The 14,703-nt window shown below is 42.0% G+C and overlaps 1 protein-coding gene across 5 annotated transcripts in view; it reads left to right on the forward strand.

Moving 5' to 3' along the window:
- The window catches only part of LOC132209546 (toll-like receptor 2 type-2), a 154,497-nt gene extending 145,770 nt beyond the window's left edge, over positions 1–8,727 (forward strand). For 4 of the 5 annotated variants that reach the window (XM_059645426.1, XM_059645436.1, XM_059645432.1 and 1 more), the window contains one exon: positions 4,254–8,727. In XM_059645426.1, the coding sequence (XP_059501409.1) occupies positions 4,273–6,648 (2,376 nt within the window). In that variant the 5' untranslated portion in view covers positions 4,254–4,272 and the 3' untranslated portion in view covers positions 6,649–8,727. Of the gene's footprint in view, positions 1–4,231 lie in introns of all 5 variants that reach the window. The other variant, XM_059645441.1, reaches the window with a different exon arrangement.
- Positions 8,728–14,703: the final 5,976 nt, after the last annotated feature.

Consider the following 14,703-nt stretch of genomic DNA (forward strand, 5'->3'; position numbering starts at 1 on the left):
CAAAAGCTGACATTTCGGGCCCAGAGCCTTCATCAGAGAGCAGAAGAAAAAGCAAGTCTGGCAGCACCTGTGGAGAGAAATCAGAGTTACTGTTTCAGTTCTAATGACTCTTCTCAGAGCTCCAAGGAAGGATCACTGGGCCTGAACTGTTAACTCTTATTCCTCGCCACAGACACTGTTAGACCTGCTAAACGTTACCAGCAATTTCTGGTTTTATGTCTGGCTCTTGTTAAAATTCACTATGTTGGTCAAATTTTTCACAACCAATTTGATGAAAATACAATAGGACAGATGTGACCTGGCAGCAACAGGCAGGACAGAAACTCCTTTGAGTGGGTCTTGAAATAGACATCTGTGCTTCCAATAAAGGCAATGGAACCTTTATAACAAAATAAGAAGAACAGCCATGATCCATGGGCATTTCAATTGGGAGGGTTTCATTCCAAGCAAAATTTAAAAGGAGCTGTGACTGATGCAAGATAAATCACTGTGGTCTAATATTGACTGGGGGCTGGATGGTAATTTTGGGAGAAATGTTAAACACAAAGCACAAGCATTTTGCTCTTATATTTGCATTTGCCTCCGTAGTTTGTAACCAGTTTAAAGACATGGTTATGCAGAAATCTACCACATCTATATACCACTACAATTCACAGTTTTACAAGAAAAAGCAGTGTAAGGTATAGAAGAGAAAGAGAAGGACTTCTGAGAGCAATGCCAAATGTTGAGTGTGCCATTAGTCATAAAAGCACCTACAGGGAAGTGTATGATTGTTCTAATATAAGAGACACAGGACTTGGAAGTGTGAAGGTACAGTTATCTAGTACTGAGGTAAGGTTGCATAGACGTGATCAAAGAATAACAAGTTGAAAATGTGTGTCTTTCTTTATGGAGGTTTGCCAAGATCATTGAATTCCTAGTGGCAAGACCCACATTTCAATGTGAAATACGCTTCCATTTAAAATGGAACACATGTCCATTGAATTCACCAACTTCAATTCACAATCCTTCTCAATGCTTTATCTTCTCAGTCCTTGAACCTCATTCATAGAAAAATACTATTTGTACTGTTGTTCACAAAGGTTTCTCTGTTTCTTTTGCTGAACCATTTTTAAACATTTCAGACCTGAACAACATGCAGGCTTGGGCTGACAGGTGGCAGTAACATTCATTCTAAACAATTGCTAGGAAATGACCATCCCCAAAAGACAGCATTCAACCATTTTCACTTGATTTTCGATTACATTAGCATTGCTGAAACCTCCACCATCAACAGCCCGGAAGTTTGCTTTGAAAGGAAACTAGACTGAACCATCCATATAAATATTGTGTCTACAGAAATAGTCAGCGAGTAGGAATGCTATAGTTAGTAACTCACCCCCTTGTCACTCCAGTGCCTGTCTATATCTACAAGGCACAAGTCAGCAGTGTGGCAGAATACTTGTTCCTTATCTGGATGAGTATAGCTCCAAAGGCTCTCACGGACTTTGATACCATCAAGGGGAAAGCAGCCTACTTGATTTGCACCCTATTCACCACCTTGAACATTAAGTCCCTCCACTACATACACACAGGACCAGCAGTGTGTACCAGCAAAAAGATGTTCAGTGTCAACCCAACAAGACTCCTTTAGAAACACTCCCTAAACCTATAACCTCTGCTATCTAGGAGAACAAGGTCAGAACATATGTGCGAGCACCACCACCAGAAAGACCCCTTCCAAGCCACTCACTACCCTGATCTGGAACCAAATCACTATTCCTTTACTGACACAGGGTCTAAATCGTGGAACATCTACCCTAATACATTGTGGGTATACCTACACCACGTGTACTTCAATGGTTCAAGAACTAACCCACCTACTCAAGGACAATTTGCAATGGACAATGAATGCTGACATAGTCAGTGATGCCCACATCCCTTTGAATGAAGAAAAACTGCCTTTTCACAGCTCACTGATACAGGAAAGAGCAACAGTGCCAATACTAAAATCTTTGGAACTGTATTAGCTTCTTCAGACTCTCAGCATGATCCTTCACTCTGTGAGATTAGATTAGATTAGATTCCCTATAGTGTGGAAACAGGCCCTTCGGCCCAACAAGTCCACACCGCCCCTTGGAGCATCCCACCCAGACCCATTCCCCTATAACCCACACACCTCTGAACACTACGGGCAATCCACCTAGCCTGCACATCTTTGGACTGTGGGAGGAAACTGGAGCACCCAGAGGAAACCCACGCAGACAAGGGGAGAACGTGCAACTTGCACACAGATAGTCCAAGGCTGGAATCGAACCTGGGTCCCTGGCGCTATGAGGCTACAGTGCTAGCAACTGTGCCACCGTGCCACCACTAGATAGCTGGAGTATTTGTCAATTAAACAGAAAATTTAATAAAAACCTAAAGAACTGCGGATGCTGTAAATCAGGAACAAAAATAGACTTGCTGGAAAAGCTCAGCAAGTCTGGCAACATCTGTGAAGAAAAAAAAGTCAGAGTTAATGTTTCGTGACTGGTGACGAATGTGTTCATTCTGAGGAAGGGTCACTGGGCCTGAAACGTTAACTCTGATGCTTTTCTTCACAGTTGCCACAAGCCCTGCTCAGCTTTTCAAGCAACTCCTGTTTTTGAAACAGAAAACAGTTACTTACAAGTGTTGCTTGATCCACTGCCACCAGTTTTCTTATTCCACTGCAGGGACAGTCCTCTCGTGCCACAAAAAGACACATACAGACTCAGTTATTTGCTGAAAAAAATTGAGTTAACTGAGTCAATGTGCAGTAAAATAGATTGCTGCAAGTCCTTCTAAATGGGAATGCATAGAATTGTTTTACACTAATACAAAATGAAGCAGACTTCACTGTTAAAACTTTGTTAGCATTCAGAACTTCCTTCAAAAATTAGATATTTTACAATTCATTTACGTCAGTTTCAACATTTACCCTGGCCACGTAACTGATTTGAGGATTTTAACAGACCAGGATGACAGCTGATTGTTTGATAATTTTGCATCAATGCTTATCGCTACATTCATACAAATCATGGGCAGGTGGGTGTGGGTATTTTATGGGCCCTGCAAAAGTGGAAATTTACCATGTAGAGTGACGGAACTGGGTAAAAGTTGAAATTTTGATTTTCCAATGGCAGTTTGAATTGCTGAGATTAAGTCAGCGACAGGCCTGTGGTGGTTTCATAATTTCAAAAAGAATGTTCATTGGTGCGGGGAACTTTGTAAAATTACACCCTACTGTCAACATAAAGTCAGTGGTGTATGAAAATCTTGCGGTATGTTTATTTAAAGGCAACTTTGTGGCTTTATGCAGCTGTTTTTGTGGTCAGTCTTTTTCATGCTGAACTGTCTGGCACTGGAAGCTGGAGAACAGCAGATTGCCTAGAGGCTTGGAAACAGCAAAGGTGAGGTGGGGCGAAGAGGGGTGTAAACTTCATCAGCATCAAGCTGTGGAAAAGGAAGAAGCCGAACATCCTGGACATGGTAGATAGAGTTTTCATTGCAGCTAATCAAAGTAATTGGAAAACTCACTGCTCATCATAGGTGAAATTTAGGGACACACCAGTAACACTGCCCTCCTTCCTCATCTGTTTCAATTGCTGAGACACGTCTGTGTGCATCACATACACCCAATTTTCCTGTGTTCTCAGCAGCAGTCAAGGAGAAGGCCGGTCAGGATGCAACCATCCAGTTAAAGATAGGAACAGCAGCTTGGGAGCAAACATTAACTCAAGATGCAGTGCATCTCGGTTTGAACTGAAAGCTTTTTTATAGATTGCCAGCAGTTGCAGCAATGGTCAACTGACAGCGGGTTTCACCTCCATAGAATCTCTTAGGTTTCCATGAATGCTGTCAGTACTTTGCTTTTCTTTAAAATTGAGATTCATGTGCGAAATGGGGAAAAAGACAAGAAAGCAGAAGTAGCACGTAGTTCCAGTTACTTGGTTAGTTTGTTAATGCCATAGTTAAAATTACATTCCAATATGTGAAAGGAATACAATGCTATGATTTTAATTAGAATTTAATAATTTGCGAAAGCCATTTCAAAATAGATCAAATTTTATGTCATGTCTGAGGTTTAAGGAGTGGCATAATTTCATCTATCATTTGCACTGAAATTATATCATGTACGATACCTGATTCTGCACTTAAGTTTGCAATGCATTAGTTGCATTCTACAAAAAGTGCAGAATTTAAACAATATGCTACATTAGCATTTCAGTTTTAAATTTTTTTCATTTCAGATAGCTCTGAAGAAGAACGATGAGCTCTCCCTCCTTGTTGATCCTGCTTGTTGATTGCATTTTTGTACATGCAGCTTTCTTCGAAGGGAACACCGACCCATCAAACATCTGTCAGAAATGCATCTCTCACAACTTCTGCAACTGCTCATCGGTGAAGCTAGAGAATGTTCCACGTGTAGTGGAAAATGTACTGAGATTTGATCTGTCTCATAACGAGATCTCACAGATTAAGGACACTGATTTCATAATCTATGTGAAACTCAAAAGACTTCAGTTGCAATCAAATCGAATCCACTCTATTTCGGAGCAGGCGTTCCAGCATAACACAGACCTGGAGTATCTTGACTTATCGAATAATCTTTTGACATGCCTGTCACCGCATTGGTTTGAACGTCTTCCAAAATTACAATACCTGAACATTTTAGGAAACAATTACACAGATTTGGGATCGGGGAGAATTTTCTCAAATCTGACGAGACTGAGATGGTTAGAATTTGGCAATCCTTCTCTCTCTGTTCTAAAGAAAGGTGACTTTGTAGGGGTTGCACATCTGGATGAGTTTATTGTAACAGCAGAGAAATTACAGGTATATGAGAAAGGGAGCTTCAGTTCATTCAGCAGTATAAGTCATGCAAGCTTAAGTCTGCCTTACACATTTCTGAATAAACCAAGTCAGGCTCAGCAGATTTTTGTTGATTTGTCAGAACTCACCACCCACATGGAGCTAAGAAATGTAGCATTTCCGGACAAAAGGGACAATCAGCCATTCTTATCAGTACAAAATTCGTCATTGAGAAAATTGAGTTTCAGAAATACTTTTCTTACTGAAAACACTGTAATAAATTTCCTAAGTTCAGTGAAAAACACAGAAGTATCTGAACTCGTAGTAAAAGACAGTGAACTTTCAGGTGTTGGGAAATGGTATGGAATAGACAACTTAAAAACTAATTCTCTCGATACAATATTATTAAGTAATATATCGATTAAACACTTCTATTTATTTCATGATCTTTCAAGTATTAGTGATCTGTTTCAATCCATTAAAAATGCCACATTTACAAAACTAACAATGTTTCTGATGCCCTGCACTGTATCCAAAAAGTTAAAAGATATGGAATACCTTGATTTAACAGACAATTTGTTAAGTGATAGGAGTTTGGACGAAACTGTCTGTTCAGGAGCTTGGCGTTCATTACGTTATCTTATTCTGAGAAAGAATCTTTTTAAATCCCTGGCTAGAACAAGCACAAAATTAACCACACTTCCTAAACTTATCCATTTAGATTTGAGCCAGAACAGATTCAGTGACATAAAGACTTCATGCAAATGGTCTGAAAAGCTACAATTTCTAAACCTTTCGAGCTGCACTATCAAAAATATAGAAGAATGTGTCCCTCCAAATGTTGAAGTGTTGGATTTAAGTAACAATATTATCAGCAGTTTTGCTGTTAATCTTCCTTCTCTCAAAGAATTAAATCTGTCCAATAATAAGCTTAAAAGTTTACCAGGTGATGGCTACTTACCAAAGATGGAAATTCTGAAGATCAGCAGTAATAAACTCACCTCTCTCTCAGCTGAAGAAGTCAAGACATTTCAGAAGCTTCAATTTTTAGAAGCTGGAAGGAATAATTACATTTGTTCATGTGAATTTCTATTCTCTATGAATAATGGCATGACAGTTGAACTGTTGGACCGAGCGGAAGATTACATTTGTGATTCACCTTTAATTCTCAGGGGAAAGATGGTTCAAAATACTAAGCGCTCTTTTTTTGACTGTCACAAAACATTGTCCCTAGCCTTACTGTGTGTTGGCACAATTTTGACCGTAGTCATTGTTGTGGTGATGTGTTACAAGTATCATGTGTTCTGGTATATCCAAATGACATGGGCATGGCTGAAGGCGAAGAGGAAGCCAAAGAATGTGAAGAATAATAATATTTGTTATGACGCATTTGTCTCTTATAGTCAGATGGACTCAGAGTGGGTGGAAAACCTGCTGGTAAGTGAGTTAGAAAGTGCTCATCCACCGCTGACGCTCTGCCTTCATAAGCGCGATTTCATCCCAGGCAAGTGGATAATTGACAACATTATTGAGTCCATTGAGAAAAGTAGGAAAACCCTCTTTGTTTTGTCTCAACACTTTGTCCAAAGTGAGTGGTGCAAGTACGAGCTTGATTATACTCATTTTCGTCTATTTGATGAAAATGATGATTCAGCCATCCTTGTTCTGTTGGAGGTGATCCCAAAGGAAACCATTCCTCAAAGATTCTGCAAGCTGAGGAAACTGATGAATACAAAAACCTATTTGGAATGGCCTCAGGATGAAGTGGGACAGCAAGTCTTCTGGTTTAATTTAAGAATCGCATTACAAGGAGATAACATTACAAGTTTGTAAGTATTTTCAATATATTGTTGCATTAAAATAAATCTAGTTATGAAACAACATTGCCTGATCTATCAACACAGTGATCACACAACTTTTACCATGAAGTCAGTCATGATCTGATCATGTCAACAAACTACTTTGAAGAGCACTCCTTTGGAATTGAAATAAATGGCTACATCTACTCCAAAGAACTTTTGCACCACGCCTATGAAATAATTGTAGATACAGACATTTAGAACTTTGACTTGCAAAGATGAGAATTATATGTAGCTTGATCTGACTAATGCATGTTCCACAACCTAGCCTACCACAGTCTCAAATGCACATTGTTAAATCTGCAACTTTGATGTTTTGGCTTAGCAATTTCTGGTTCTCACTGCAATCAAGGGAAACTCTAGCGTACCTCTCCATTCCAAAACACTTCAATCCAATCGTGACCAAATGCGCTGCTTCTATCTTGTCCTCTGCAGATCAGAATCATTGCATCTGCTACACCTATAATTCCCAACAAGAAAACTGGAAAGAACATGTAAGCGACTTCCCTCAAAAGGGCACTGATTTAGAAAAAGATGTGGCACCATTGACATTCTACATTAAAAGGTAGAGATATGAAGAATTGCTTCATCTAAATGGAGGAGATACAAGCCCCAACTATGATAACATCTGAATGGGAGTGTTGCAGGCATAAAATTAGTTGTGCATCTCCAAGTGAGAAACCCAGGTTCGACATTACACTTTAAAATGATACTTTGGTACTTGAAATTAACATGTTTTACTTTTAGCAGGAAAGACAAAGTGATGATTTTGATTTCAATCAAATCATTGATTACGGAATTAATTCGACAGTCACTCTCCAACATTGAACTCTCATGTCCTGACTATCAAAGACAGTCTATGCCCTCTAGACTCTCAGAGGTTTTAACATAACCTCTCCACGTATCTACTTACACCACCACCCCCCTTCAATGGCATTGACTTAATCATTGCTCTGATTTCATTTTTCTCCCTTTGTCTTAGCTCCCTTCATGCTATTGTTTGTTCTATTACCAAATGCTACTCATTCTACCTCCTCTTCCACAGCCATTTGCTGTCCATACTGATCTATTTTCCCTTGTCATGCATTCTTGTCTTGTACCCCTTCCTTTGCTCACCGCTCAAATTCTCTTCCTCCTAGTTCTCCAAATGCATTCTCACTTTTCCTGGTCTCTACCAATGCACAGTCACCATCACAATGCATAGTCTTTCATTTCATCTTTTTATTTGCCCCTGTTGCTGTGAGTTTCCAGTTCTTTCCATGGCAATCAAGATCGTTAGTACTGAAAATACAATGTGGCAGAGAAGCCCGAGAGGCTGTGATAGTAAACCTAAAAAAACAAGCGATGTTTACACAGTATATTTAAGAGGTAAAATATCAGAAGGCACTTAAGCTACTTCAAGAAAAGAAACCCAGCCAGAGGAGGTAGTGCAAAGAGGTTGTTTTTACGGAATATCTTTGAGGAGGTGGAGAGAGGCTGTGGAGGTGGAGAGAGGCTGGGGAGGTGGAGAGAGGCTGGGGAGGTGGAGAGAGGCTGGGGAGGTGGAGAGAGGCTGTGGAAAACTTGAAAATACGAAAACAATTTTAAGAAAAAAATTAAAAGATATTTAAAGAAGAATCTTTGTAACAAGAGACTTAACAAGATAGAGAAAGTAATCCAAGAAAAGTGCTTCCGAATACATTAAAAGAACAGTAATATATTGAATAGACTCAACATTAGATGAAGATAATTTAGAGTGGGCCTGGATGGTAAGTACAGGATGATTCAGATTGTCAGGAAAGGTATTGAGGCCGGACAATAGACTTCCTTAATTAACATAGGACTCGGGGTAATTTAACAGGATTAATATTCTAGAAAGAATAAATTAACTGGGTTTAAACAAATTATTTCTCAGCAAAAAAAGTATGTATTTAAAAATATAATAACAACCTGATGCAAGTAATGAAAGACAATAAAATGTGAGGCTGGATGAACACAGCAGGCCCAGCAGCATCCCAGGAGCACAAAAGCTGACGTTTCGGGCCTAGACCCTTCATCAGAGAGGGGGATGGGGAGAGGGTTCTGGAATAAATAGGGAGAGGGGGGAGGCGGACCGAAGATGGAGAGAAAAGAAGATAGGTGGAGAGGAGAGTATAGGTGGGGAGGTAGGGAGGGGATAGGTCAGTCCAGGGAAGACGGACAGGTCAAGGAGGTGGGATGAGGTTAGTAGGTAGATGGGGGTGCGGCTTGGGGTGGGAGGAAGGGATGGGTGAGAGGAAGAACAGGTTAGGGAGGCAGAGACAGGTCGGACTGGTTTTGGGATGCAGTGGGTGGAGGGGAAGAGCTGGGCTGGTTGTGTGGTGCAGTGGGGGGAGGGGACGAACTGGGCTGGTTTTGGGATGCGGTGGGGGAAAGGGAGATTTTGAAGCTGGTGAAGTCCACATTGATACCATTGGGCTGCAGGGTTCCCAAGCGGAATATGAGTTGCTGTTCCTGCAACCTTTGGGTGGCATCATTGTGGCAGTGCAGGAGGCCCATGATGGACATGTCATCTAAAGAATGGGAGGGGAGTGGAAATGGTTTGTGACTGGGAGGTGCAGTTGTTTATTGCGAACCGAGCGGAGGTGTTCTGCAAAGCGGTCCCCAAGCCTCCGCTTGGTTTCCCCAATGTAGAGGAAGCCACACCGGGTACAGTGGATGCAGTATACCACATTGGCAGATGTGCAGGTGAACCTCTGCTTAATATGGAAAGTCATCTTGGGGCCTGGGATAGGGGTGAGGGAGGTGGTGTGGGGGCAAGTGTAGCATTTCCTGCGGTTGCAGGGGAAGGTGCCGGGTGTGGTGGGGTTGGAGGGCAGTGTGGAGCGAACAAGGGAGTCACGGAGAGAGTGGTCTCTCCGGAAAGCAGACAAGGGTGGGGATGGAAAAATGTCTTGGGTGGTGGGGTCGGATTGTAGATGGCGGAAGTGTCGGAGGATGATGCATTGTATTCGGAGGTTGGTGGGGTGGTGTGTGAGAACGAGGCGTTCCTCTTTGGGTGGTTGTGGCAGGGGCGGGGTGTGAGGGATGTGTTGCGGGAGACGCGGTCAAGGGCGTTCTCGACCACTGTGGGGGGCAAGTTGCGGTCCTTGAAGAACTTGGACATCTGGGATGTGCGGGAGTGGAATGCCTCATCGTGGGAGCAGATGTGGTGGAGGCGGAGGAATCGGGAATGGGGTTGGAATTTTTGCAGGAGGGTGGGTGGGAGGAGGTGTATTCTAGGTAGCTGTGGGAGTCGGTGGGCTTGAAATGGACATCAGTTACAAGCTGGTTGCCTGAGATGGAGACTGAGAGGTCCAGGAAGGTGAGGGACGTGCAGGAGATGGCCCAGGTGAACTGAAGGTTGGGGTGGAAGGTGTTGGTGAAGTGGATGAACTGTTCGAGCTCCTCTGGGGAGCAAGAGGCAGTGCCGATACAGTCATCAATGTAACGGAGGAAGAGGTGGGGTTTGGGGCCTGTGTAGGTGCGGAAGAGGGGCTGTTCCATGTAACCTACAAAGAGGCAGGCATAGCTGGGGCCCATGCGGGTGCCCATGGCCACCCCCTTAGTCTGTAGGAAGTGGGAGGAATCGAAAGAGAAGTTGTCGAGGGTGAGGACGACTTCGGCTGGGCGGATGAGGGTGTCGGTGGAGGGGGACCGGTCGGGCCTGTGGGACAGGAAGAAGCGGAGGGTCTTGAGGCCATCTGCATGCGGAATACAGGTGTATAGGGACTGGACGTCCATGGTGAAAATGATGTGTTGGGGGCCAGGGAATTGCAAGTCCTGGAGGAGGTGGGCGTGGGTGGTGTCACAGACGTAGGTAGGGAGTTCCTGGACCAAAGGGGAGAAAATGGAGTCCAGATAGGTGGAGATGAGTTTGGTGGGGCAGGAACAGGCTGAGACAATGGGTCCACCAGGGCAGGCAGGTTTGTGGATTTTGGGAAGGAGATAGAAACGGGCTGTGCGGGGTAATGAAATGTTGCACAAAATATGCAAATACTTTTGTTGGCAATATATTAATTTTATTGGAATTAACTAATGACTAAATTTTGTAATGTCTTACTTTTTGAACTACAGCAATATACCAAAAGACTTACCTTTGAAATAGTTACTATTTCTCTTAACATTAACAAAATGAGGATAATTATGATATACATACCAAGCAATAAATCTTTCCACACAAAGTTATAAGCAATAATGGAAAGGGATTTATAAACTATTTCTAAGAGATATATCAGTTACAATAACTAATAAATAATTGAAAAAGGTCTTTATTGAAATCCTTGTAACCAGATTATATGAAATGCTTGAAGCTGCAATTTACAAACTTTTAGCATGCATTCTAAGTATCTAATGTACATCAAAACTGAGCTTATACTTACAGCTCCCTGTTGCCTAAAGAATGCTTGGTTATGACACAGGAGGAGACCATTCAATCCATCAAGTCTGTTCCAACTCTACAAGAGAAATTTGGCTCATCCCATTATCCCATTTTCTTTCCCCACAACGGTTTACTATTTAGGTGTTGATTCATTTCCAAACAGACCATTCCAGATAGCAACCATGCACTGCAAATACAAATTTAGTTTTATGTCACCTTTGGTTCTTTTGGCAGCCTCTTTAAGCCTGTTTCCTGTGCTGTTTGGCCCTTCCTCAAACAGAAGGGATTTTGCTCTATCGACTTTGATCTGACTACTCATGATTTTGATCACCTCTATCTCACACTTGCCTCCTGCAAGGCGAACAATAACAGCTTCACAAGTCTATTCAATTAAATGAAATCCCTCAACCCAAGAGCCATTCTGATAAATCTTTTCTGCATCCACTGTACATTCTACCTAACATATGGTGTCTCTAATCAGTCACGATGCTCCAGGTGAGGCAGAATCAATGTTTTATAAAGGTTCAGCGTTTGCTCTGTTTTTGGACCCTTAAATTCTTTGTTGGGAATGGATGCTGCTGTAAGGTCAGCATTTGATTCCTGTCCTTAATTACTCTTGAGAAAGTGGCAATGAACGACCAAGACTCTGCCTTTTCAACTCCTTTCTTAATTTGCTTTTGATCTCCAACAGTTTGGTCACATGTACCCTAAGACTCTATGTTCTTGCATTCCCGTTAGAATAATTTTTAAAAAAAATTTCACATCTTCTCTCTCGACCGTTCGCACTGAAACATATTACTTAACATTTGTCTGTCTGAAAATTTATCTGCCACTTGTCCATTCGTTCCATCAACCTGCAAGTCTTGAATAATCCTTCTGCTCAGTTCTCCACACTTTCAATTTTTTTGTGTTCTGCCAATTTTGAAATTATGATATGCACACCCTGGTCTAAGCAACTAATGTAGCAGTGGTCATAAGACGATCATTTTGGACACCAGGGTAGACCATTCTCCAGCCTGACAAACAGTATTCTGTCTATTCAAATCAACCATAACATCCACATTAACTTTTTCTGTTACCTCATAAAATAACCCTATTAAGATTCAACAAATCTATGCTGAATTTTATTAATAAACACACATTTGAGTTAGTTACCCCATCATTCAGGTTATCCTGGATTAATGGTTATAAACCTTGACAGTTATAAGAATTAAGGCAATTAAATCATACAATTTTTTAAAATTATGAAGTATTTTAAAGTTGCTTGATCAGATGTGTAAAGTTTATAATATACCGAATGTTTCTGTACAAGTACTTTATATTTCGCAAATATCTTTTCCTTTTAGTCCCATAGAGTTTTTAATTACTTTGCATATATTTCAACATTGCATGAAAATTAATTTACTTTTCTAGAAATGTGATTTTTTTCCAGTATGGAATGTAGTACATTAAGTTGTAAAAGGTTTTTTTGATGAAATAAAGTATTGACAATAATTCTTAATATTTAAAAATGGTCCAATGTATATATGAAAAATCGCATTGAGCTTAGAATAAATGGAAAGCTAGATTAAACATTGTGCCTGTCTTTTCAGCAAAGAGCAACAAATAGTTGACAGTGAACTTCCTATTAAACACAGTGGTATGTATTTCCAGTTGAGTGTAATCAAACTCAAACATTTTGCAAACTGGAGGGAAACTGAGGAATAAATTAAATTAAAATTATTAACATATACTTTGGATTTCACTGGGCATACCTGCATGAATTGATTTAATGCAAAATTTCTGTCCTTTGTTCAGAGTAAATCCCATGTTGGATAGGTGCCAGCCATTTGAATGGTCAGCAGCTGTGTTGTGCTGGCAATGTCATTTGGCAGCAGTGGCCACTGCTCGGACTTCAAGCACTCCCATCACAACCGCCCCCAGAGGATCCCCCTCGTTCTCACATACCATCCCACCAACCTCCGGATACAACGCATCATCCTCCGACACTTCCGCCATCTACAATTCGACCCCACCAGCCAAGCTATTTTTCCATCTCCACCTTGTCTGCTTTCCGGAGAGACCACTCTCTCCGCGACTCCCTTGTACGTTCCACACTCCCCTCCAAACCCACCACACCCAGCACCTTCCCCTGCAACCACAGGAAGCGCTACACTTGCCCCCACACCACCTCCCTCACCCCTATCCCAGGCCCCAAGATGACCTTCCATATCAAGCAGATGTTCACCTGCACATCTGTCAATGTGGTATATTGTATCCATTGTACCTGGTGTGGCTTCCTCTACATGGGGGAAACCAAGCCAAGGCTTGGGGTCCACTTTGCAGAACACCTACACTCGGTTCGCAACAAATAAATGCACCTCCCAGTCGCAAACCATTTTAACTCCCCCTCCCATTCCTCAGACAACATGTCCATCATGGGCCTCCTGCAGTGCCACAATGATGCCACCCGAAGGTTGCAGGAACAGCAACTCATATTCCGCTTGGGAACCCTGCAGCCCAATGGTATCAATGTGGACTTCACAAGCTTCAAAATCTCCCCTTCCCCCACTAGATCCCAAAGCCAGCCCAGTTCTTCCCCTCCCCCCGACTGCATCACAAAACCAGCCCAGCTCATCCCCTCGCCCCACTGCATCCCAAAACCAGCCCAGCCTGTCTCCGCTTCCCTAACCTGTTCTTCCTCTCACCCATCCCCTTTTCCCACCTCAAGCCGCACCTCCATTTCCTACCTACCACGTCATCCCGCCTCCTTGACCTGTCCATCTTCCCTAGACTGACCTATCCCCTCCCCACCTATCCTCTCCTCTTCACCTATCTTCTTTTCTCTCCATCTTCGGTCCGCCTCCCCCTCCCTCCCAATTTATTCCAGTTCCCTCTCCCCATCCCCCTCGCTGATGAAGGGTCTAGGCCTGAAACGTCAGTTTTTGTGATCCCGAGATGCTGCTTGGCCTGCTGTGTTCATCCAGCTCCACACTTTGTTTTTTTTTGAAACCTCTTATTTGAAGTTGAAACTGTTCCTCAACCTGTTCCTTCACATTTGCTGATAAAAATAACCCTATTCATTGTTATCCACAATCTTTCAAATTTTTTAAAGCAGTTCTTATAATATAACCAATATGAGAACAATATACCTATAGAATCTATAGCCAGATCCTCATCACATCTGCATAATACTACTACATCACTTCCCCTCAATAGAAGGTACCCCTCTTTCTTTTCACTACTCTTGTAAACCTCCCATATAGGAAAATCCCTGCCCTAAAGCTTCAATGCTTTGGAAATGGAAACAGTCTATTAGAAGCAAAAACAGAAGTTGCTGGAAAAACACAGCAGGTCTGACAGCATCTGTGAGGAGCAATCAGAATTAACATTTAAGGTCCAGGGACCCATCTTCAGACCGGCTGAGCTTTTCCAGCTGCATTGGTTTCTGATTTATAGCATCAGCGGTTCTTTCAGTTTCTATACCATATATTTGCTTGGTCATAGACTCGGTTAGCTTGAAGCAGAAAACCAGTGAGTATAATGGGTAAATAGACTAAGCTGCAAGATGTGACAAATGATTTTCCTTCAGAGATCTGTCCTGGGACACCATTTTTCACAATACGTTTAAATGGCTTGAATGGGGCAGTCGAGTACCATATATCTAAATTT

The sequence above is a fragment of the Stegostoma tigrinum genome, chromosome 1, assembly GCF_030684315.1.
Source record: "Stegostoma tigrinum isolate sSteTig4 chromosome 1, sSteTig4.hap1, whole genome shotgun sequence".
Classification (NCBI taxonomy): Eukaryota; Metazoa; Chordata; class Chondrichthyes; order Orectolobiformes; family Stegostomatidae; genus Stegostoma; species Stegostoma tigrinum.